The sequence below is a fragment of the Pleurodeles waltl genome, chromosome 1_2 (assembly GCF_031143425.1).
Source record: "Pleurodeles waltl isolate 20211129_DDA chromosome 1_2, aPleWal1.hap1.20221129, whole genome shotgun sequence".
Lineage (NCBI taxonomy): Eukaryota > Metazoa > Chordata > Amphibia > Caudata > Salamandridae > Pleurodeles > Pleurodeles waltl.
The window spans coordinates 930,500,858-930,527,584 of record NC_090437.1 but is presented as its reverse complement, the minus strand read 5'-3'; the positions used below and the strand labels follow the sequence as shown (position 1 = coordinate 930,527,584).

Below are 26,727 nucleotides of genomic sequence, written 5' to 3'. Positions count from 1 at the left end.
TGTCTCTGGATATGACTGGAACGTCACAGCATTTCCATGGTGGTTCAACACGGGGCGGGCTCTCTAAACGCCAGAGGGGACAATCAACAACAAAAGGCAACTCATTACTTGAAATAAATGCACATTCTAAATATGTAAGAATAAACTTATGGGTGCTCATACACTGACACACATCGTTGCCTTGATGTGTAATACCGGGTTTACGTAAGTAGACCCGTTCTAATAATGAAAAAACAATTCAGTGGGGCACACCAACAAGAAAGTGTCTGTACTTAGTAGATAATATAATGTCTTAATGAGATGAATGAGAGATCCTAATGAATTCTAACTAAAATGCTAATTGAATTGTCTCCCTTTCCTGAAATGTGTAGACAGACAGTAACTAATCAAAGACAAAGACATATGCCAATGTAAAACTAACCAAAAAAAAGTATATCCATGCAAATAGAAATTTTAATACAAAAGAAAATGTCTTATTATACACATAAACATATGTACATATAAACACAACATATAGAATAAGAATGAAAAGCCATCAGCCACACGTGTTTCGTCCTGACTGGACTTCTTCAAGGCTGAGAAAATCACAACAAACGACAATCAATCACAACAAATATATACAGGGAGTGCAGAATTATTAGGCAAGTTGTATTTTTGAGGATTAATTTTATTATTGAACAACAACCATGTTCTCAATGAACCCAAAAAACTCATTAATATCAAAGCTGAATATTTTTGGAAGTAGTTTTTAGTTTGTTTTTAGTTTTAGCTATGTTAGGGGGATATCTGTGTGTGCAGGTGACTATCACTGTGCATAATTATTAGGCAACTTAACAAAAAAAAATATATACCCATTTCAATTATTTATTATTACCAGTGAAACCAATAAACATCTCAACATTCACAAATATACATTTCTGACATTCAAAAACAAAACAAAAACAAATCAGTGACCAATATAGCCACCTTTCTTTGCAAGGACACTCAAAAGACTGCCATCCATGGATTCTGTCAGTGTTTTGATCTGTTCACCATCAACATTGCGTGCAGCAGCAACCACAGCCTCCCAGACACTGTTCAGAGAGGTGTACTGTTTTCCCTCCTTGTAAATCTCACATTTGATGATGGACAACAGGTTCTCAATGGGGTTCAGATCAGGTGAACAAGGAGGCCATGTCATTAGATTTCCTTCTTTTATACCCTTTCTTGCCAGCCAGGCTGTGGAGTACTTGGACGCGTGTGATGGAGCATTGTCCTGCATGAAAATCATGTTTTTCTTGAAGGATGCAGACTTCTTCCTGTACCACTGCTTGAAGAAGGTGTCTTCCAGGAACTGGCAGTAGGACTGGGAGTTGAGCTTGACTCCATCCTCAACCCGAAAAGGCCCCACAAGCTCATCTTTGATGATACCAGCCCAAACCAGTACTCCACCTCCAACTTGCTGGCGTCTGAGTCGCACTGGAGCTCTCTGCCCTTTACCAATCCAGCCACGGGCCCATCCATCTGGCCCATCAAGACTCACTCTCATTTCATCAGTCCATAAAACCTTAGAAAAATCAGTCTTGAGATATTTCTTGGCCCAGTCTTGACGTTTCTGCTTGTGTGTCTTGTTCAGTGGTGGTCGTCTTTCAGCCTTTCTTACCTTGGCCATGTCTCTGAGTATTGCACACCTTGTGCTTTTGGGCACTCCAGTGATGTTGCAGCTCTGAAATATGGCCAAACTGGTGGCAAGTGGCATCGTGGCAGCTGCACGCTTGACTTTTCTCAGTTCATGGGCAGTTATTTTGCGCCTTGGTTTTTCCACACGCTTCTTGCGACCCTGTTGACTATTTTGAATGAAACGCTTGATTGTTCGATGATCACGCTTCAGAAGCTTTGCATCCCTCTGCAAGATATCTCACTATTTTTGACTTTTCTGAGCCTGTCAAGTCCTTCTTTTGACCCATTTTGCCAAAGGAAAGGAAGTTGCCTAATAATTATGCACACCTGATATAGGGTGTTGATGTCATTAGACCACACCCCTTCTCATTACAGAGATGCACATCACCTAATATGCTTAATTGGTAGTAGGCTTTCGAGCCTATACAGCTTGGAGTAAGACAACATGCATAAAGAGGATGATGTGGTCAAAATACTCATTTGCCTAATAATTATGCACTCCCTGTATATACAATTATATACAAACATTAAAATATATATACATCTAATGTTTTGTTCTTTCATTTTCCAAAATACAAAAACAAATGAATTTTTTTGTCAATTAAATACACAAACTCTTATATATGCTTCATATTTGTAATATTTCTCTTGTTTTTAATCTGAACAAGAGACTACAGAGGAAAGGAAGAGAACCACCACCATACAACCTCAGTGGTAGAGTGTTTATTTAAAATGTCCGACAGTATAGTATAAAATACTTCCCATGTCTCCAAGAGTAGGTCTGTTACAGTCACAGCAATAGTCAGCCATGCAACATGCAAGCCCAAGTGTAGAAGAATTTCTTTTTTGTTGGCATTAGATCGCTTCATATCTAAAGTTTCTCTTTTTTTGGAAGTAGACCGCTTGATACCCAGAATAAACCCTCCTTGTATAATGGTGAGGAAAGAGAATCTAATAAATATATACCTTTGTTCACTTCTATGTCCGTATATTCATATCCCATCTATCATCCTCTACAAAGAAGGGGGGGGGAATAATAATTTTGTTACTCCCCTTTCGCTTATCAACAATTGTTTCAGGGAATGCAAATGTAATGTATTGTAGTGCCATTACTGACCTGTTTTAAACCACAGTCAGTCACCTCCTTTTTTTCTTCGAAATAAATCTAAGTAATGGGCATCGCAAACCTCATGTCTTGAGGAACCAACTGAAATACAAATAATTAAAGAAACTCTAGTATCCTCTCTAGAAAGACCTCAATTTCTATGTAATCATCATCCACCCATCTAGCAAACTATGTATCAATGTCTCCACAATATCCTAGTAATGGAGCCAACATTCCAATAAGGCTCCATTCTTCATTAAATTGCATAAGATGCGTTTCCCAGACTTCTGCTGTACACTTACCTATATACCCCTCTTTCTGTTCTTATATTTCATCCCAGTTCTATTTCCCGATGTGTCTCGGCAGGAACGAGGACTACCGTGCCTCGTTTTAATCTTCCTGACTTTTTTACGGTGAGTGCAAGCCCCTCACCGGCATTTTGAGCGCCGCGTTCGTGCTCAAACAGAGTTAATTAGCAGCAAAAGCGGACAAAAGCCTACCCATAAAACCGCGGCGGCCATTTTGAAGTGGTTCATATTCAGAAAATACTACCACATAATGAAGACGGATTATCGTCTATAGCCTGTGTAAACATTTGAAAGCGGCCATTATCAAGTGGTTCGTATTTACTAGAAACTAATGAACAACGAAAATGAGATCCTGTCTACTGCATATAGCTATGGCGGCCATTTTTAAGTGGCAATCACCATGTATCATATATCATTATTATATATAACCTTTCGGTAATAAGCTTTGCAGCAGTAAACTTTAAACTTTATGAGAGGATACAAATTAGATCTATTTGCCAACAAGAGAAATAAATGTATTTTTTTTTTTTTTTTTTTTTTTTTTAACCATCCAGTATCATGATGGCAAAGTGATTTTTACCCTAAATCTGTACAAAAATGTCACATTAATAAACATACAGAGTGAAGCCGTAAAAGGTCTCTCCAACATGTAGAAACTTAGAATGAGAAAGGGAAAGACCCCCCCAATCTATAGAGGATTAGGGTATAAAGTGTATGTTACCAAAGTTAGTAACTCATATTCATTGTATGTTATTCTACATCAATAGTATACCAAATGAATACATTCAGAGGAAATGGTACAATTCGTCATCCAAATTCATGCCCATTTCAATCGTTCTCAATTTAATAATCCATTTTGCGTCATTTTTTCGCAAATCCAATGTTCTATTGCCACCCCTAACGTTCATCGGGATGTGATTTATACCCATGTATTTTACTAATGGGACCTCAGTTGCTGTTAAGAGGTACTGTGTCTCTGGATATGACTGGAACGTCACAGCATTTCCATGGTGGTTCAACACGGGGCGGGCTCTCTAAACGCCAGAGGGGACAAACTCAGCCAAATATGCCTAGTGGATCACGACTAGCATCTTCCACCAGAGATGGTGCAAGGTCCCTTTCAGCAGTGAGGAGAGCATTGGTTAGATGTGTTCGCCACTGCCTAGAATTTTCAATGTCAGCAGTTCTGCGTGCTGAAGCTTCCAAGGTGGCTCTCGCTCAAAGATGCTTTTTGCCTTGAGTGGAGCTCCGGCATCCTGTACGCCTTTCCGCCAATATCACTCCTGCCCAGAATTCTCAAAAAAGATCAATAACGACCAGCCCAAGTCTTCCTTCTGGCTCTGGACTAGGCTTGGAGAGTTTGGTATCTGAAGCTGTTGAGTGTGCCCATGGCCCTCCTATCACGCTACCACTTTGGTAGGATCTCCTGTCGCAGCAGCAAGGTAGGGTTCTCCACCCAAACCTGTCAACACTCCTCCTTCATACATGGAGATTGAGCGGTGACAGCTTTTGACCTTTTGCCTCAAGTCTGCAATGTTATTTTGGTAGTGTGGGGCCCCTCCACCAAGATGGTATGCGCCAGCATTGGAGAACGTTTGTGGCATGCTGTACTGACAAACAGGCTGAGCATTTACCAGCACCCCTTTCCCAAGTTCTTTTGTGTATTCTTACCCAGGCAGAGCAGTGCTTTTCCTTAGGCACATTGATGGGTTATTTGTCTGATACCTCTGCTTTTCTGCAGCTGCAAAATCAGCCTTCCCTTTTTAAGTCCTCTCTTGAAAATGGATTCCTTAAAGGTCTTCGGCACATTACGTCCAGCTCCCTTCGTTTTGCCTCAGTGGAACCTCAATTTGGTTCTTACACTGATATGCGCTCCCTTTTCAGCTGCTTCATAGAAGGTCTTGTGTGCTCAATCCACCAGAGCAAAAGCTGCGACCACTGCATTAGCACGCAGAGTTATGGCCCTGGACATTGGTCAGGCCACAGTGGGGCTTCATTACACACATTCACCAAACACTACTGTCTGGACAGTCGGGTTCATCTGGATGGGCACTTTTCTCATTCAGTCCAGCAGGACTTTGTAGTCTAAATTGGATTCGCAGACCCACCTCCGGGGAGGTATTGCTTGGGTATCTTTTCTAAGGTAAGGAATCTGCAGCTAAAAGTCTCTACCAGATGAACAATTTATTTATCTTCAGTAACTCCTTACCTGTTCAAGACTATACCTAGCCCCAGATTCCTTACCGACCCACTCATCCTCCCCGCTCTACAAAGAGATTTTTAGGTTCACACACCAGTGGTCAGTGTTCTTCGTGGCTCTGCTGTACTGGTGTGGAAAGTCACAAAAATAACTGACAGCAATGTGCTGGGTTTGCGCCTTTACAAGCACCGCACACGTCAATTCAGGCACGGACAACACCACCTACCGGCACACAGGGTTACTGCTCCCGAAAAACTCCAGGTCCAGTCTTTACACCTGGGGAAAATTCTAGAGTAAGGAATCTGTGGCTAGGTGGAGCCTCTACCACATAAGGCGTTACCAAAGGTAAGTTTCTTGCTCTTTTGGTGTACTAATGGAAGATGGCAGCCATGTTCATAATGAGTCGGCAGGTGGCTTGGCAGCACGTTTGAGGGAGCACTGATAATAGTCTGAAAAATGGATGGTACAGAAAATAAATCTTCCCTGCTCGTTCCTCAGCACTGTTGGTAACACAAGCTTTGACAAAGCTGATAGGTTTAACTTTTTTACGGCATGCTTGTGCCCAGTTGCACACCATGCAAACATCAAACCTATTGGCTTCACCAGTGATTTTTGTTCTTAACAAGCCAGATGGTGTGAGTTGACCCAAAGTAAAAGTACTGACCTCAGATATTTCAGGGTTGAATCACAATTTGTTTTGCAGTCATAAGTCTGTTTTCCACTTAAAAAAAGGTGAAATTTACTACCTCAAATGGACATCTGTTATGAGTGAGATGTACATTTGGGTTTGGTATGCAACCTTTCCATATACATACAAAATATATAGACTTGAAAAGGATATTTGAGACAGAGGGAGAGTGTTACAAGTGAGCACGAAGGTGCAACATATACTCTACAAGTAGTACATTTTAGGTACTTACAAGCATAATTGAATTTACGATCCTGTGGTATTCCCTGCACCCAAATTAAGTCCATAAATGGCTTATAAAGTTTGAAAAATGTTTTCATCTGTATATTTTTCATACTTAGACTGTAACATAACTACTGCACAGAATTAAAAGCATAGCCAGAAAAATTAACATAATAATCCATTATGCCTAACGTATCTATGTGCATATTTAGTGTGTGCACGACTTAAGTTCATGGAAATAATCTATTAATACTTAACTTACTGACTTTGAAAGAACAGAAGGGTAGGTTAGCTTTGTCGTGATTCAGACTTGAATGTCACAGCCATGTCAACAATGAAAGTTGAACTCAATTAACCATCTTACAGTATTAATATGATAATACTCACATGGGGTAGGACAGTATAAGCAGGCTTCCACTGTACATGAATACCATAGCCTTTTGTATGTCCACTAAGAAGTGTAGTTTCCACACATACGGCATAAAAATGCACATCAGTGCCCAGAGAGTTCTCCATCCCTTGCTTGTCCTAGCGTACATATTCCAATGAGCAGTCTTCTCAAACAAATCACTTCCTCATGAATTTGCCCATCAGTGTTTTGCCAGTACTTGTAATCTGCAAAGTGCATTTTAACATGTTTCATAATGTCGAAAATTGTTTGCCTTATGTGCAAGGATTTTTTTGATGTTACAGTGCATCAGAGCTCAAAGAAATGAATGACCAGGAAGACCTATTATTGGAGCAATTTGTGAATCTGCCACTGCTGAAACAGGTCATCATGGATAAAGATGAATTGGTGAAAAGCATCGAAGAGATAGCAAGTAAGACTTAACAAGTTTAACATGTATTGTATGAAGGAATATATGTACCTAATGCAAGCATAAAATGCCTAATATTATCAGCCACAAATAATTCAGAATAATTAGACTTCTTTTAGCGATCCAGAATGTGGCGTTACTACTGCCACTTTTCCATTGTACAGACAAAAAGATGTGCTAGATTTCATAAGGTCATGACATTGTGAAGAATGATACCACGTGTAGGTTATCTGTTTCTTGCTTCTCTCAAAATAATCGACCCATTCACATAGAAAAGGTAAAAAAATCTGATGGAGCCATCTAACCGCAGATTCCTTACTTTTTCCCCTAGTATGTCTGAGCGTCGGAAGAGGGCGTTGCGCGACTCCGTATCAACGTCGTCCACTGGATGTGGCGTAGTCCATATAACCCCCTCGCTGATGTCAGTTCCTTCTTTTCCACGCTTGCAATGTGGATCTGGTAATGGTTGGTTAGGCCGTTTTCGCCCTTGTTTGACATTTTCATCAACTGAACAGTGTGTCTTTACTGGCCATGTCTTCAGGCTTTAAGCCCTTTGGGTCCTGTGGATGACAAATGGCGGCTACGGACCCCCACTCTGTTAGTATGTGGTGCCTGGGAAAGTACCACAACGCCAAAGAGTGCGACTCCTGTCGGCGTCTCTGTCCGGAGGCTCTGCAGGAGCGCCGTATGAAGCTTCTAGCAGCGCCGATGTCGCAGCCGTCCAATCTTCATGTTGGTCACAGTATCCTTCTCATACTGAAGTCCAGTTGCAGGGCCGGTCAAGGAGTCATTCTTGTAGATGTCCTTCTCCATCAATGTCACAAGTTAAGTCTTGACGTAAGCATCCGAAGTTGCGCAAGTTACAGACTTTGCAGCGTTTGGCCTCCCACGATTCTGTGGCTGAGGGGTCGAGGCCTGAGTCTGCCCTGCGTTTTGTACCCTTTCCTGGGACCGGGGCAACTATGACTCTGATGCTTGAATTCTGCAATTCACTTCACACTATTTTAGGGAAATCGCCTTCCCCTGAAGCGCCTGTGGGCTTCAAGGAGGTACAAAAAGTCTTCACTGCGTCCATGCCAGCGGGCTGGCCCTCTGCTTCAGTTAGGCCTCCCGCTTCAGTTGATGAAGCTGTTACGGCATCGGTACACAGCCCTTTGGGGTTCACACCTTCGGCGCCGGTATCTGATCAGCCGACTCGGACAACGCAGATTGACCTCACATCTCTTTCGCAGTCTGAAAGTAGACATTGAGGATTCGCCTTCTCAGCACTCTTTGACCTTGGGTATGGTGTCAGTCATGTCATTTATCCCTGACCACCCTCCACATTCTGGGGGAGGTCCCCTCGTGTTTGTACTTCTGAAGGACATGGTGAAGAGGCTATGGATATACCACACATTTCACATGTGGAGCAGCCTCATATAGAGGACAGTTGGGTAGCTGACCTAGCTACGTCTGGTGGTTTGGATTCTTCCTCAGACTCAGGCCTACTTTCACCCCTGACCTTGCACAGAGGCGAGGCTCTCTAGCTGGCAGAAGAGTTGCTGTGATTTGGGATTTCCTTCAGTAGAATTATCCTCTGATAGTCTCATTGATGTTCTCCATCAAGGACAAACAGGAGTTGACCCTGTGCTTTCGTACAGTGATGCCCTACATGATGTTTTGTTGGCTCTGTTGATACAGGGGCCTCTGTTGATCAGGCTATATATCATATGCACCAGCCAGTTCCGGGTGATCCGGCTAGTTTAATTAGACATCCTACTCACTGGACTTTGGTGGTACAGGCTGTTTTAGCCTCCCAGGATATTAAGGCTTTACCACATGTCCCATCTGATAAGAGTCCAGGAGGCTGGATGTTTGTGGAAGGCATATTTATTTCCTCCACATGTTCTGTCTTATGTTCTATGAATACTTCTTGCGTTGTGGGATGATTTTCACATTCATTATGCAACTCATTGGCAAGAATCCTGCCTACGCTTCCAGATGATACCAGGAACTCTCTTACCCCTAGGATTCAAGATGGCCAGCAGGCAGCTAAACTAAATATTTGCTGCAGTATGGATACTACTGACTCTTTGGGTCGGGCCATGGCCTCTTGAGTGGCACTACGTCGCCGTGCGTGGTTGTGCACCTCTGGATTTTCAGATACAGTTCAAGCCTATTAATTGACACATGTTTTGATGGCTCCCATTTGTTTGGTGCACAGGCTGACTCCGCTTTAAATTGTTTTCGTAACAGTAGGGGTGGGAAAGTGAATTAGCTTGTTTCCTCTCTATCCTTTGGTCTAGTTAATACCTCCTTTACTAGCAAATGAGCCATGCTTTGACTGTGTTGTGAGACTTTTTCTGTTCTATGGCTGTCCCACCTAATGGTGACACCCAGTGGGCATTCATGCGTTCAGCAGGTGTTATTCTCCTTGAATTGTTAAGTATAAAGTGTTGGGATATTATCCTATTACCCTATGCAGAAGGTTTCATGCCTGATGTTTTAAGGTTACTTTTATTACTAGTCTTTATTACATGGTGTGAAAGAGATAGTTCTCCACTTCAAGCTTGTTAGTGACAGCTTCTTAGCTGTCTGTCTCTTTTTGAACCTGATATAAAGGTAATGTTGTGTAATTAACTCTGAAGAAGTACAAGTGCTCAAGAGTTGATACCTTCTTGGTATGTACCTTACTCTAAGTAGAGAACTGTTTTGTATACCTGGATGAGCATTTATATACATATGCATAGTGGCATGTGTAGCTGCAGATACACATGATGTGGATTATACTTCTGCCATCTAGTGTTGGGCTCAGAGTGTTACAATTTGTTTTTCTTCGAAGAAGTGTTTTCGAGTCACGAGATTGAGTGACTCCTCCTCTTCGGTTCCATTGCGCATGGGCATCGACTCCATGTTAGACTGTTTTCTTTCCACCGTCGGGTTCGGACGTGTTTCCTCTCGCTTCGAGATTTCAATTTGGAAAACTTTGAAAACGCTTTCTTTTCGATGGTATTGTATCAATCGGGTTTAAATCTTCCATCGACACATCAGTACCGTCGGAGAAGACAACTCTACTCGCCCTTCGGGGTGCGCGTGCCCAACTAGGGCCTAGTCGGGCCGACCGCGTGGAAGGCTCATGGATTGGACTCCATTCCAGTTCTGTCCTCGGTGCCATGCGAAATATCCTTATACAGACCAACTGTAATCTTTGCCTTTCCCCAGATCATCGGGAAGAAAATTGTGAGGCCTGTCGATCCTTCCGTTCCAAAAAACCCTTTTGAGACAGGAGGGCACGAAGACTTGAGATGGCGTCCAGAAGCACCAAACATCTCGACGAGGGGGAGGAAGAAATCATGCAGACAGCAGGCTCTGTTCAAGGTTCCGACTCCGAACAGGAATCCGAGGAGGGCAGACTGGTCATGGCGGTACAACATGTGAGTACGCCTGCCCCAGTACCCTCACAAAAACATAAGGTCTTGGGTACGCCACTGCCGGAAGGCCATGGCTCGGCCCGAAAAAAGACTACTGGTGACCAAACTACTAGTTCGGCACTTAAAAAGGCCACTCCTCCCAAAACATCAGAGGCAATAAAATGCTCCGTGTCCGACTCGAGCAAACACCATATTTCGGAGTCGAAGATTCTGAAATCCCTTTCGGAGCCGAGATCATCCACTGCTTCATCTTTTTCGATCATGAAAAAGCCTGCTTCGGAGCCGAAATGGCCAGCATATACAGAGGAGCATGGACTTTCAAAGAGTCTAAAAGAAAGCCACAAAACCTCTGAAGAGGAGTATCAAGCACAGCCAATACTTGAAGTTATGGACGAAAGGCAAGCCAGGATTCATATCCATAAAGAAAGAGGCAGGATCCTAACAGCACCTCCTCCAAAACCAAAGAGAAAGCTAGCCTTTCAGGAGGGATTGGACACTATGCTGCCTCCAGCTAAGGTGCCAAAGCCGAAGGAGAAACCACCACCTCTTCAATTTTCTCCTCCTCATTCTCCTCCTCACTCTCCACACCTGCCTACCTCTCCTCCTACTAGTCCTACACCAGTGCAGTCACCATCACACTCTTTTGACTCACAACAGGACAATGTAGATCCATTGGATCTTTATGATCCAGATCCCATTCCTAGCAATGACCCAGACAGCTATCCCTCTACACCTTCACCACCTGAGGATAGCACTGTGCACAATCAGGTTTTGCAGCATACCATGGGGTTACCATGCATACTGAACCATTGGAAGAGGATTTTTTGTTTAATACCCTATCCTCAACACATTCAAAATACCAGTGCCTCCCCATGCTCCCAGGCATGTTAAAACACGCCGATCAAATATTCAGTGAGCCGGTTAAGGCACGTATAATAACGCCCAGGATAGAGAAAAAGTAAAAACCTCCTCCCTCTGATCCTGATTACATAACACACCAAGTACCTCCAGATTCGGTAGTGGTCAGCGCTGCCAGAAAAAGGGCAAACTCCCAGTCATCAGGAGATGCTCCCCCACCCGACAAAGAAAGCAGAAAGTTTGATGCAGCAGGAAAGAGAGTTGTATCCCAGGCAGCGAATCAGTAGAGGATAGCTAACTCACAAGCACCGTTAGCTCGATACGACAGGGCCCATTGGGATGAGATGCAACATATGCATGTCTTTCCATATCTAGATGATTGGCTAATAAAATCAAACAGTCATACGCAGTGTCAAATCCATACGGATTACGTAATACAAACCTTGCACAAGCTAGGGTTCTCAATAAATTACCAAAAGTCTCATCTACAACCGGCACAAATACAACAGAATTTGGGTGCAATACTAAATACTCAAAAGGCGCTAGCATGTCCAAATAAGCAAAGAATACAAGCATTCCAAAATAGAGTCACACAGATACAAACAAATCAACAGTATACTGTGAGATTTGTCATGAAGATTTTAGGAATGATGGCATCAAGTATTTCAATTGGTCCACACGCAAGACTAAACATGCGGCCCTTACAACAGTGCCTTGCACAACAATGATCACATGCACATGGTCAACTTCAAGATCTAGTGTTGATAGACCGCCAAACATGAAATCCCTTCAGTGGTGGAATTCCACAAATCTAAACAAAGGGCGGCCTTTTCAAGACCCTGTGCCTCAGACCATAATTACAACAGATGCATCAATGATTGGTTGGGGAGCTCGCCTCAACAATCACAACATTCAAGGACAGTGGGATACCAAACACAAACAGCTACACATAAATCACTTAGAGTTGTTAGCTGTCTTCCTAGCGCTCAAAGATTTTCAGCCTCTTCTCAACACAGAAGTATGTCCTTATCAAAACGGACAACATGACAACCATGTATTACCTAAACAAACAAGGAGGGACATATTCGTCCCAACTCTCCCTTCTAGCCCCCAAAAATTGGAAATGTGCAATCCACAACCAAATTCACCTGTTAGCACAATACATTCCAGGAATACACACCAATTGGCAGATATTCTCAGCAGAAATCACCAACAAAGACACGAATGAGAGATTCACCCTCAAGTACTTCAAAAATACTTTCAACAATGGGGAACACCAAACATAGATCTGTTCGCCACAAGCTAAAACGCAAAATGCCAAAACTTTGCATCTAGACACCCACATCCCCTATCTCAGGGCAATGCTCTATGGATCAATTGATCAGGTATATTTGCATACACTTTTCCCCCTCTCCTTCCGTTTCTAGTCAACATATTGTGTCAAAACACACTCGATACTCATAGCACCAACATGTGCATGTCAACCGTGGTACACAACATTATTAGATCTGTCAGTAGTACCACACTCCAAACTCCCAACCAGAACAGATCTGTTGACACAAAACAAAGGACAAATCAGGCACCCGAATCCCAAGACACTCAATCTAGCAATTTGGCCCCTGAGGTCATAGAGTTTGGTTATTTACAACTCCAATCAGAATGTATGGAAGTTATTAAACAAGCAAGAAAATCCACTACTAGTCAGTGCCATGCTAACAAATGGAAAGGATTTGTATATTACTGTCAATCCAAACATATTGACCCCCCCCCTTACAGCATCAATACAAGAGATTGTATGTTATTTACTTCATTTACAAAAATCAAAGTTAGCATTCTCTTCAATAAAAATTCATCTTACTGCAATTTCAGCATATTTACAAAATATACAGCACAGCTCTTTATTTAGAGTTCCTGTCATTAAAGCTTTCATGGCAGGTTTAAAACATATCATTCCACCCAGAACACCACCAGTCCCTTCTTGGAATTTAAATATTGTGCTTACACAACTTCTAGGACCACCATTTGAGCCTATGCACTCGTGCCACATTCAATGTCTAACATGGAAGGTTGCCTTCCTAGTGGCAATTACTTCTTTAAGAAGAGCAAGTGAAATCCAAGCCTTTACTCTTGAAGAACCGTTCTTCCAAGTACAGAAGCATAAAGATGTACACTGGGTAAGTGACGTGTGTGTGTGTGTGTGTGTGTGTGTGTATATATATATATATATATATATATATATATGTATATATATGTATATATATATATATATGTGTGTGTAGATATATTTCACTGGTTACTAGATAGGTATTTGTGTATTATATTCCTAGGTCAGCAAAGCATTTCTTTTCCGATCACGTGCTGGGGCATGAGAGGCATCAAAGGAAAGGAAAGGCCTTTCCTTTCCTTTGATGTCTCTCTGAGCATTTCTGGAGCCCGTCGTGAAGCAATCTGGCTACAGAAATGGCCACTAGACACCGGTGAGGTTTTTATTTTATTTTTTATTTTTTATGGTGAGTGTAATTGGCATGAGGGGAGCGACCCCTTGGGCAAGGGTCACTCCCCTGGGAGGCAATGTTTTATAAGGCCTTTTCTGCCCACCCTGGGGGCAGATCGGCCTATTTTAATTAGGCTGATCTACCCCCCCCGGGGGGGGGGTCAGAAACCACTAGGCACCAGGTATTTTTTTTTACAGATGGGGAGCGACCCCTTAGGCAAGGGTCCCGCCCCTGGGAGGAAAATTTCTTTTAAGCCATTTCTGTCCCCCTTTTGGGCAGATCAGCCTATTTCTATTAGGCCGGCTCTGCCCCCCATGGGGGGGGGGCAGAAACCACTTAGGCACCAGGGATTGGTGTGTGTGTGTTTTGTTTGGGGGGGTCAGCCACTTGGGCAAGGGTCCCTCCCCATGGGGACACATTACTGTTGGCCATTTCTGCCCCCTTTGGAGGCAGATGGGCCTTCCATAAATAGGCCGATCTGCCTCCAAGGGGGACAGAAATGGCAATCTGCCCCCATTTCCTGTTGCGCTCACCAGGCCTACCCACACAAGTGAGGTACCATTTTTATCAGGAGACCTAGGGGAATGCTGGGTGCAAGGAAATTTGTGGTTCCTCTCAGATTTCAAAACTTTTTGTCACCGAAATGTGAGGAAAAAGTGTATTTTTTTTTTTTTTTTGCCAAATTGTGAGATTTGCCAAGGATTCTGTGTAATATAGTGAGAGCCCCACAATTCACCCCATTGTAAATTCCCCTAGGTGTCTAGTTTTCAAAAATGCACAGGTTTGGTAGTTTTCCCTAGGTGCCAGCTGAGCTAGAGACCAAAATCCACAGCTAGGCACTTTACAAAAAACAGGTCAGTTTTCTTTGGAAAAATGTGATGTGCCTCGTCAGATTCCAGAACTTTCCATCACCGAAATGTGAGGAAAAAGTGTTTTTGCTTTGTTAGTTTTTTTGCCAAATTTTGAGGTTTGCAATTCTGGGTAACAGAACCTGGTGAGAGCCCCACAAGTCACCAAATCCTGGATTCCCTTACGTGTCTAATTTTTCAAATGCACAGGTTTGGTAGGTTTCCTTAGGTGCCGGCTGAGCTAGAGGCCAAAATCCACAGTTAGGCACTTTCCAAAAGACACGTCAGATTTCAATGTAAAAATGTGACATGTCCAAGTTGTGTTTCCTGTTGCAGGCATTAGGTTTACCCACGCAAGTGAGGTAAAATTTTTATTGGGAGACTTGTGGGAACACAGAATAGCAGAACAAGTGTTATTGCCCCTAGTCTTTCTCTACAGTTTTTCCTTCCAAATGTAAGACAGTGTCTGAAAAAGGAGTCTATTTGAGAAATGCCCTGTAATTCACATGCTAGTATGGGGACCCCAGAACCCAGAGATGTGCAAATAACCACTGCTACTCAACACCTTATCTTGTGCTTATTGTGGAAATACAAAGGATTCCTTGATACCTGTTTTTCACTCTTTAGATTTCACCAAATGAATTGCTGGATAACTGGTATACAATGAAAACCCATTGCAAGGTGTAGCTCCTTTATTGTCTCTCGGTACCTACGGTTCTTTATGAACCTACAAGCCCTATATATCCCCACAACCAGAAGAGTCCCACAGACGTAACGGTATATTGCTTTCGAAAATCTTACATCGCAGGAAAAAGTTACAGAGATAAACGTGCAGAAAAATGGCTGTTTTCTTTTTTTTTTTTTTACCTCAATTCTTTTTTTTTTTTTCAGCTATCATTTTATGTAGGAAAACCTTGAAGGATCTACACAAATGACCCCTTGCTAAATTCAGAATTTTGTCTACTTTTTAGAAATGTTTAGTCCGGGTTCCAGCATTGGTTTCACACCCATTTCTGTCACTAACTGGAAGGAGGCTAAAAGCACAAACAATAATAAAAATGGGGTTTGTCCCAGTAAAATGCCAACATTGTGTTGAAAAGTGTGGTTTTCTGATTCAAGTCTGCCTGTTCCTGAAAGCTGGGAAGATGGTGATTTTAGCAGCGCAAACCCTTTTGTGATGCCATTTTCAGAGAAAAAAAACACAGGCCTTCTTCTGCAGCCTTTTTTTACGCATTTAAAAAAAAAAAGAAATTTTCACTGTATTTTGGCAAATTTCTTGGTGTCCTCCGGGGGAACCCACAAACTCTGGGTTCCTCTAGAATCCCTATGATGTTGACAAAAAAGAACTCAAATTTGGCCTGGGTAGCTTATATGGACAAAATGTTATGAGGGCCTAAGCGCAAACTGCCCCAAATATCCAAATAAAGGCCTGGCACCTGAGGGCGAAAAGACCTGGCAGTGACGGGGTTAAAGAGGGCAATAGTACATTTTTTTCTGCAAGAGATAAACATTCTATCTGTGTCTTATAGTGTAGATTTGTTAAGATATACTTTTACATGGTAAGAGGTATTGTTCAATAGCATGTTCTTATGCTCTGTGTTCCAACAGGTTAGTACCTACAGTTTTGATCTACATATGAGAACAAATACATTTATATTCATTACCTCATTTGGTAATGAGGTCATGAGTAGAGTTTTTTTACTCATATTTTCTTCATGTTTGTGATATTATTGCTGTGATCGTTTCTGCAGCATTGATGAGGTGTTTGTGCATGGGTTTGCATCCCCTTAGGAGAGCGTGTAGTTTAATATTTATACTGTTGGTTTGCCTCTAACACTGATTGGTCATGTTAACATGGTTTTTCCTTATTCAATGTTTTTAAAGTTCAAGACTCCATGGGGTCTTGGGTTGTGAAATATGTTAAGGCTCACCTACATTATTATGCTTTTTGGGTTGCTTGAGACCAGTTTTTTTCCAGGGACAAATTTGTAATGGTATCAATCGTGGGTGATACTATCTCCTTACTATTACCGTTCTTATGAACTTTTATTAATGTGGTCCTCTACGCAGTTCTTTTACAAACAAGAATGTATTTCCTCATAGGTACTCTTATGAATCCATGGTCTATTCCTCTTATACTAGACCAGTTTCACAGGTTTTGTTGTCATAGAATAAATTGATACTCACCTTAATTATTATGATTGTCTGGTCTTTTTCTCTTGTTCTAGACCGGATTTGTGATAGTTTTGAGACTTTTTCGAAAGCCTCAGTTTGCATTCTCTCCTCTGGGTTACTGTGCTTTGGTATCTGATTCTAAAGTAAGGAATCTGAAGCTAGATGTCTCTAACACATGAACAAGTTACTTACCTTTAGTAACGCATTACCTGGTAGAGACGGGATCTAGCTGCAGATTCTTTAACAACCCTTCCATCCTCCCCGCTCTGCGAACTGAGTCCTCTTTGGGCTTAAAAGATTTAGTTATGGAAACAACACCTAAAATTAAGAATTTGTGATTATTTGACACAGGGGTGTCTTTTGTTCAAAGCGTACTGGTTCATTAGGCAGCTTCTATGTGTGGCTCCACGTTTTGAGTGCAGAAAATAGTCACAGAAGACGTTGATGTCAGCGAGATGGGGGCGGGGTTATATGGACTATATTTTGTACTCGAGCGGCAGCCTTCTGTCTGTGAACGGTTGCGACAGCCAGTGTTGGAAAAATCTCCCTATATATGCTCCTAGTGACTGAAAATCGTGCTAGGGATGCCAAATCTTGCTCACCAGCTTACCACTTTGTAGCCGCCTGGGAGAAAAAATGTCGCCACTCACCGGACATCTGCATTACAAGCGTTGCATGGAGTCTGCAAAACTCTACCAATTCTGCCAGCGGAACGCTATTTCACCCACCTCCAGTGTTAATGCAGGATGTTTGTTCCTTGTCGACATTCTAAATGAGTTGCAGTGGTGTGGCTTGGGTTGTTTCAAGGAGGGAGGCACACAGGATTGGAACCACCTGTTTCTGTTTTTGCCTGTAATATACCTCCCAGTTTAATTGGAAATGAGTTTCCCTTATTCTCCTTCGTTCTACGGTGCTGTGGCCCATAATGATTATCAGCATAGCATAGCATACCTTCAATTGATGACAGATGAAGATTAAGCAGCTCAAGAAAGGGGTAGGAAAAATGTTGATGGGGATAGATGTATCTTTATTACCATTAACATGGCTATTTTTTTGCCTGAATTTTTGGTGTTCGCACAAATTTTGAGTTATGTTTGCAGAAACTTTGACTTATGTTGAGTATTTACTTTGTATATGTTGTGTTCTACTGTTTTTATTCTATATGGTGTTATTTTGATTTATTGTCAAGTATTAGTTTTACCTCCTATGTTAACCCCTTAACTGCTAGGCCTTCAACATCTGCCCCATATCCCTTCCCCATGCCCCTCCACCCCTGATGCTGAGCTCATTTTTTTTTAGCTATTTGAAGTAGTTTCCGCTTAGGGCTGTATACCTTTTTTTACACATAGGGAATCAACACCAAATTTGCATCCCTTTTTTCCAACATCCTGGGAATTTTTTAAGTACCCAGGGTTTGTGGATTGCCATGGAGGGGACTGAGGAAATATGCAAAATATAGCCACATTTTGTGTTTTTTGGGAAAAATAGGAAAAGGTGCTCTGGATAAAAGTGTTGTTTTTTCCCTCCTAAAAATGGCATCAGTGATCAGTTTGCTGTGCTTAAGTCAGCATCTTCCCAACTTTCAGGACATGCAAAGCTGAATAAAAAACACATTTGTTTTACCACGGTTTCTGCATTTTTCAAAGAAATAGCCAATTTTTCATATTTTCTATGCTGTCAACCTACTTCCAGTTTGTGGTGGAAACTAATATGGCACCAGTGGGTGATCCAGGAAAGCTGTAAGTTTCTGAAAAGTAGACAAAGTTCCAAATTCATCAAGGGGTCATACGTGTAGGTTCTTCAAGGCTTTCCCAATAAAACTAACAGTTGAAATAAATAAATTTTGAAAATGAGTAGGAAAAAAAAAATGGCCATTTGTGACAACATTTTCATCTGTGACTTTTTGTCACAATGGGCAATTTACAGAGGCAATGTACCATTATATCTGCTAGACTCTTCTCGTTGTGGGGAGAGTTTATAGATTCTCTAAGAACCCAAGGTACCCAAAGCCAACAACTGAGCTTCACCCTACTGTGGTCTTTGATTGTGTATTAAGCATAGACTAGTTCATATGCTAAAATATGTAAAGTGAAAAATGGGCATCAGGGTATCCTATGTTCTGAAATAGGCATAGGATGTGGAGTTCAAGAGCAGTAGTTATTTGTACATCTCTGAAGTTCTTGGTACCTATACTAGCATGCAATTTAGAGAGTATTTTTCAAGTGTCTTCTTTCTTACACGCTACAACTTGAAGGCACAAATGCAGCGAAATGCAATTGGTAACAACAGATGTTCTACTATTCTGTGCTCTCACATATCTTCCAATAAAAGTGGCTCCTCACTTGAGTGGGTAGACCTAGTGCTCACAACTGGAACCGGGATAAAACACAACATGGACGCATTGCATTTTTCCACTCAAAACTGACCCTTCTTTCCAATGTACATAGCTGTGGATTTTGGGCCCTAGCTCAGCCAGCACCTAGGGAAGCCTAGGAAACATGTGCATTTTTTAAAATTAGACACCTAGGGGAATCCATGGTGGGGTGACGTGTGTGTCTCTCACAAGTCTTTTTTCTTTAATCTCTTGCAAAAACACATTTTCCTCACAATTCTGTGATGGCAAGTTCTCGAATCTGCGCTGAGCTACAACACATCTTATACCTAGCATTCCTCCAAGTCGTCTGATAAATGGTACATCACTTGTTTGGGTAGATCTAGTACGTGGAGCAGAGGACACGGCCCAAAACGCACCATGGATACATCACATTTTTCTACTCAAAACTGACCGTTTTTTACAAGGAGGGTAGCTGTGGACTTTGGGTCCTAGCTCAGGTCCCACATAGGGGAACCTTGTACATTTTTGAAAACTAGACACCTAGGGAAATGCAGTGTGGGGTGATGTGTGTGGCTGTCACCAGGTTTTGAAATCCAGAATTCGCTGCAAACTTTGAACTATGACTAAATAAACATATTTTCTTCACATTTCTGTGATGGAAAGTGCTGGAATCTGCTGGGAGCCACACAGTTTCTTCTACCCAGCATTCCCCCACTCGCTTGAGATACCTCACTTGCCCTTCCCCTTACCATGTTATACCAATAAGATCCACTCTACCAATACAACCACAATACCCCATTAAATACGAGGCTAAAGCCCCAGTGAGAGAAATTCTCTCACAACTAGAGTACCAGGGAGTAATCAAACCCTGCATCTCTCCAATGACCAGTCCTTTGTTTCCCGTAGTGAAACCAGACCATTCCTATAGAATAGTCTTAGATTACAGACACTTAAACAGCCATTCACGCACATATGCCATGCAAAATTCACATAGTACAGCACTAATAAACAACATAGTGCACAAGAAAATACAAAACAAAGTTGGGTATTGGCAGTTTTTTTTTCTGTCAAAATCTAGCACCTGAATGCCGGGATTGAAGTGCCTTCACAGCGCTAGGGTCTCAAAGGAAATTTTGTAGACTCCCTCTAGGGCAGAAGAACAGCCCAGGACAGTTCGCTGCCCTTGTGACATCAGTATTACTTGATATTAATCCTGAGGCTTTGTCCTATGCCGATGACATCTGTCTGACAGATCGCAATCTCAGAATACACTTAGCCCAGGTAGATCGCATTGTTGTAGGATTTGCCAAATTGGGCTACAAGTTTAATTTCAAGAAAACAAAAATTGCTTTTTTTTTTAGTGCCCTATTTTTAGGGCACAAACTTTCAAGCGAGGGAAAAAGCCTGACACTGCACTTTTTAGATAAATGTACGGTTACAACCGCCAAATACTCCTAAGAAATTACAGTCATTACTTTGTTTCTTTAATTTTGGCAGAAACTACGTTCCAGAATATGTAGAACGCTTAAAACCACTTTATGACTTAATTCGTCCAGATTTCTCAAGCAAACATTGGACACCACAATACACATGATTGTTTAGGGCAGTGGTTCCCAACCTGTGGTCCGGGGACACCCTGGGGATCCGCAAAGCCTCCTCAGGGCGTCCATGACTGCTTAGAAAATTAAATAATATTAACAGAATAGGTCCCCAGCTTTCAATAATGACTCAGTGGGGGGGGTCCCTGGATTCCAATAATGATTTAGTGGGGGTCCCCAGGTTCTAGTAATGATAAAGTGGGGGTCCACAGAATTCAAAAGGTTGGGAACCACAGGCTTAGGGCATTACAAACTGACATGCTTGAAGCAAAACATTTACACACGTGACAACAAAACAAATTTGGTAATCTAGGTCATTCAAGGTGCCATTGGGCTTACCTATGTTGCATTCAATGAAGCTGACACTGTACCCATTGCATATACATCACACTTATACCCCAATGTAGAATAGTATTTTGCGTCTGCTGAAAAAATACTGACTGCAGTTCAGATGGCAGTCATAAAGGAATGACCACTGGCCCAGGAAATACGCATTATTGTTGTTACCCCGATAGCAGCCCTTGAGGCTGTCACCAAAGCAATTGTTCCTAACGCTAAAGCATAACATCCACGTTGGATTGAATGGGCAACTTCCCTGACTGCCACTGAAGTTGATTGTTTTTAATGTGTCACTTCAGACCCAAAATGTTTACAATATGAACTAGACTATCTGATGACAACCATTATTTTGCCTCTTGACCCACACCGAATCATCATTTACACTGATGGTTCAGCTCAGCCAGCTGTAGGTACCAAACACCAATACTCTGCGGCTTGCGCAGCTGTTTGTGGAGTAATGAGGGATTGTGAATTCCACCCTCAACAAACGTACATGCAGACTCTAGCGGACTGCACAGAACAACTTGCTGAACTTAAAGCCTTAATCCTGGCATTGGAGCACACAGAACCAGAACTTTCTACATTAATTGTGTGTGAGTCATATTACTGTGTCCAATCATATAACAAATACTCACACTACTAGAGCCTTAATGGATTCAGATATTCCAAGGGAAACACCATCAAACACAAATTGTTGTGAGGGAAGGTTGCTGATCTCAAACAGAAACTGCTATGGGCTCTTGTAGTACATACATTGGGTCACCAGTCTGTTGGAATGCACGTTATAGGAAACACTTTGGCTGACGAAGCTGACAAGTCTCCAGTGGCTACCGCATGTGTTGTGAATACTTATTCCCAGACAGGGCTGGACGCAGAAACATTGTCTGCTGTGAAAGCTTTGGCTGACAGCAAGACCTTACCAAAAGCATATCCTGCAAAATATTTCTACCTTTTTAAACAATAACAGGGGTGGCTGATTGCCTGATCCCCAACCAAGACCAAAGATTAGATTTAATCAAAGCAGCACATGAAGGGGTTGCTTCTGCCCATGCTGGTGTTGCAGCTACCATCTCCATATTCCAAAAACATTATTGGTGGCCTTGTCTATACAAACAGACTAAGCAGTATGTCCTTAGTTGTGACCTTTGCCAACAAATTAAAAGGTCAGTCATCAAATGACCAATGCAGACACCTCTCTTAGTTTCCGACAAACGACTAAATTGTGTGTACCTGGACCAATGTGGTCCCTTACAATCTGACCGTGAATACAAATATTATTTAGTTCCTCCTGATTCGTGCTTCTGATTTCTATGGGTTTGGCCACAACGAACGCCTGGTGCTCGATCTGCTATTAAAGATTTGCAAGTCTTTATCGGCACATATGCAGTTGTGGCATTCTACCAGGGCCCTGCCTTTGCCTCTAGGGCATTTAGGGACCTCATGACAGTGATGGGTGTTCAATTGCATTTCTTGCCTACATACCATCCCAAAGGAAATGTGATTGTGGAGGGGGAAAAACAAGACTTAAAGCAGTCCTTAACAGCAAGCATACCAGGTTCAGGTCGTAATTGGTTTCATCACTGGTATGGTGTCCAGAGAGCAGAAAACAGTCTGCCCAGAAGGTCTTTGGGAGGACGTACCCTTTTTGAAGTCCTGTTTGGGACGCTGATGTATGTCCCAGACCTAGATGGCCCTGGTGCGGTGGCGGCAGAAACACCTTTTGACATAAATGTCACTGTTTTGCAGGAATTACAACAGTTCTATGATGAAAACTCACCTGCACATGCCGCCACCTTGGGAATAAGGGATTTACCAAAATCCACAGGCTGGATTCCTAAAGTAGGGGGTCTGGTTTGTGAAGATATCTCTCTAAGGGAATTTGGTCCATCATTTAGAGCACCGGTTCCAGTCCTGGGGAATACACGTTACCAGAACTGTTATTCTACCACCGCTGCCTGCTTCTAAAGAAAACTGCGTTGTTTCAATTGGCAGTGTCAAATTGCACCACGTTGCACAGTAACCCACAAGGATTTCTGAGTAGTTCCCGTTCCCCTCTCACTACCGGATGTACCTCTTCAAGCACTCAACAATGCTGAACGTTTCTTGATTCCTGTCACCACTTCATCAATAAGAAACATCCAAAATTTAGACCTGTATTCTTCAAATGCAACATAAACTGATGGAATTGTTTACTACAAACCACCATTTCTCTTTGACCTGCACCACTGCTGGTTTTTGCACAGACTGCTTCTGTTTACTTTGCTGACATAGATGACTTTTCTTCGAACTCTTCAGCATCAGCCACAGTAGCTGTATCAAAAGCATATAAGCTGTTCAACTGGCTTAAACGTAACAATCTTACTCGTACATGGTCCTACCTGTGGGTGCTTCCGACTTTGTTAGCCTGTCTTCTTTGGATTGGTTTTGTCATTGTTTTTTTTTTTTTTTTTTTTTTTTTTTTTTTTACTAATACACGGTCATTATTTTCCTGAACACTCTGCTGCTAAACTGGGGGATGATGTTTTACAACCTTATGTTTCCTCACATAAGGTCCGAAGAGACTTGTCCATTGTGAATATTTCAGCTGTTCAGATTCCTGAAGGGATTGTTTGGGATAAATTACAGTTTGATATCTTTGGCTCAATGGGAATGATTCATATTCCATATGTATTTAAAGTATCAATGAATGATATTGTTACCAGGGGTTGTTTCTGATGCCTGGGGTGTAAAAACAGTTGATTCTATGCTTTCTGAGCTTGAATATTAGTGTATTTGATATTGAAGATATATATATATATAAATAACAACAGCGGATTATGGGTGAATGTTTTGTTATCACCCTTACGGACATAATTTTCTGCCCCAAGCTGATACAGTAGTTCACAATTATACACAATTAGAACATTTGCAACTCCCCACTGATGGAGTTGAACTAACATATATAGACAAGTTTTCATATTTTACTGGACATGATGGTAAAAAAATTGAGCCCTATTATTTTAAATTGCCCCCTTCAAAAGCATGGAAAACATTGCTGACAAATACTAAATTAATTCATTCAAGTTCCTTTGTTTCCCAGTTGGCTGTAGAAGGCTAGGAATATTGTATGAAATCGATTGATTTAAAGAGTGTGTGGGAAACGAATGATTGGCAAATACAGGGTAGGGAAGCTTTATTTAGAGCATGCCTTCTTTCATTACAAATTATATTCCTCAGTGACACCATTCAGGTTTGGCAAAAAATACAAGAAATTAATGCGCCCAGTATTATTTCATCTGCTAAATTTGATAATTGTAGAATATTTTAAATGTCACTGAAAAACCGCACTCAAAATTATTTTTATATGCAATATATATAATGAAATTTGGAAGCTTTCCCAAAGCGAGGCTGCAGCCTGGTTAAGGCAAATAGATCAGAAAAACTTGCGGAAAGCTCTAGCTTTTGTCATAATGGTATGAACACATTTTCCAACAGCATTTACACTTTAAACAACATTGTGTCAACTGCAATTGACATCATTCAAAAAGACATGTCACTTTTACACTATAGACAGTCAGCCTCGGACCCTTATGCAGTTGAGTTGTACGTTACAGGCTCTTAAAAGTGGCTGCGTGCCCTGGCAGCACGTTAACTCTGGAATTATTTGCTGCATTTAATTTAACATGGAAACAGCGGATAATGGCTAAGAAAGAAGCTAGGTTTTATGGCATGTGTGGCTGTAGGCACACATGCTCTGCATGAGCCTGCCTTCTAGTATTGGGTTTGAAGTGTTGCAAATTGTTTTTTTTCGAAGAAGCATTTTCGAGTCACGGGATCAAGTGACCCCTCCTTCTTGCTGATACTGCGCATAGGCATCAACCTCTTTATTTGATGGTTTACTCTCCACCATTGGGTTCAGACGTGTGTCTCTTTGCTCCATTCTCCCTTCGCTTCGGTTTCAAAACCTTTCTTCCGTCTTTCCTAAAATTGACATATTGTCCTCGAACGCACTTTCCTACTATCTCACTCGTCTCTATCCGGCGGTCCAGGAACTGACCGAACGTCCTTCGGGGCATCTTCGCCCATTCGATCCTGCCTCACCGCGTGGCACCGACCAGCATGCCGTGCTGATGGAACGAAAGGCGGTTCAATTCTGTCCTCATGCCACTCTATTGTGGTACTCTCAATTCCCGCACACCGACCAGCATCTGGTGTGTAACCTGTGCCTCTCCCCTGATCATCAAAGCCACTTGCAACGCCTGCAGATCCTTCCAGTCAAAGAAGACACTTCGGGACCGGAGGGCTCGTCGGCTGCAGGTGGCACATAAGACCCCGTAAGACACTCCGGACATCTTCAGGGAGGAGCACGCCTAGGAGGAACCCAAACAGGAGGAGGCTTGTTCCATCCAGGTCTCCTACTATGATATCCAGTCAGATGTCACAAGGTGACATCCGCGCAACCTGTGAGTGTAGTGGCCCCTCTTGCCCCAGTCAAGACTTCCAAAAAGCCTGTTACCGAAGTCGCCGGACCACAACTGCCATGCCATGGCTGGCTCTGAAAACCAGGCTCAGATGCCCCATCTTCCGTCTCTGCGCAGAAACCTGCCAAGGCCAAGACACTGTCTTCGGCATCAACCTCCTCCTCTTCTTCAGTCCGAGATATCGTGGCCATTTCAATCGGAATCTTGGCACCGACAGCTTCAGCTTTGAGGCCAGCTTCCACCCTCGCCTTGGCACCGACAAAAGTGCACTGACTGGAATCTTCGATCTCGAAACCCAGGGGCTCCCAGCCTTCGGAGGCAAAAGATTCTGGACAATCCTCGGCCGCACCTTCCCCTGTGGAAACTATTTTGGAGACCACGGACTCTTGTATCGAGGAGGGTACAGGGCGCATCATTGTTTCTCCCCCTGTAAGCTTTAAGCGAAAACTCGCTTTTCAGGAGGCCCTGGACACATCCCTTCCTCCAAAGGGGGCCAAGGACAAGGCTAACACTATAACCAAGCCTCTTCCTCCTCTCCTTTCATCTTCTCCACCACCTCCATCATCTGCTTCTCCTCCACACATTTCCCCCCACATTCACCTGCCTCTCCTACTGTAGGAGATTTCACCCCTCAGGGTTCCCCTCAATTCACGCTGGGCAATTCAAATGGGACACAACAGGACCCAGGTCCTTGGGATACATATGACCCTGATCTCATGTTTTCCACAGACTGGATCTATACCCCGCATGACCCTCGCCGTAAGAGGATGCTACATCCTACCAGCAGGTGATAGCCCGAGCACCCACTTTTCACAGTGTCGACCTTCACAGGGCTCTATTGGGCAAGACTTTTTATTTGATACCTTAACGTCCACACATAGGGATATTCAGTTCCTCCCCGTGCTCCCTGGCATGCTTCGTCATGCCGACAAAATCTTTAAGGAATCAGTTTGCTTTAGGGTTATCATCCCTAGAGTTGACAAAAAAATACAAACCTGCTCCTTCTGATACACCATACATAAGATCCCAGGTCCCCAGATTCCATTGTGTGTACTACCACACATAAGCGAGCTAATAGTCAAGCTACGGAGGACTCTCCTCCCCCAGACAAGGAGAGAAAAAAGATAGACACTGCAGGTAAAAGGATGGCTGCGCACCCTGCTAATCACGGACTCATCACCAACTCACAAGCCGTACTTGCAAGATATG

At 42.5% G+C, this 26,727-nt stretch overlaps 1 protein-coding gene across 2 annotated transcripts in view; it reads left to right on the top strand.

Annotated features, from left to right (window-relative positions):
* VPS37A (VPS37A subunit of ESCRT-I) overlaps positions 1–26,727 on the top strand; it is a 200,806-nt gene that overhangs the window by 80,908 nt on the left and 93,171 nt on the right. For both annotated transcript variants that reach the window (XM_069200574.1, XM_069200585.1), the window contains exon 7: positions 6,876–7,003. In XM_069200574.1, coding sequence (XP_069056675.1) covers positions 6,876–7,003 — 128 coding nt within the window. The remainder of the gene's footprint in view (positions 1–6,875; positions 7,004–26,727) is intronic.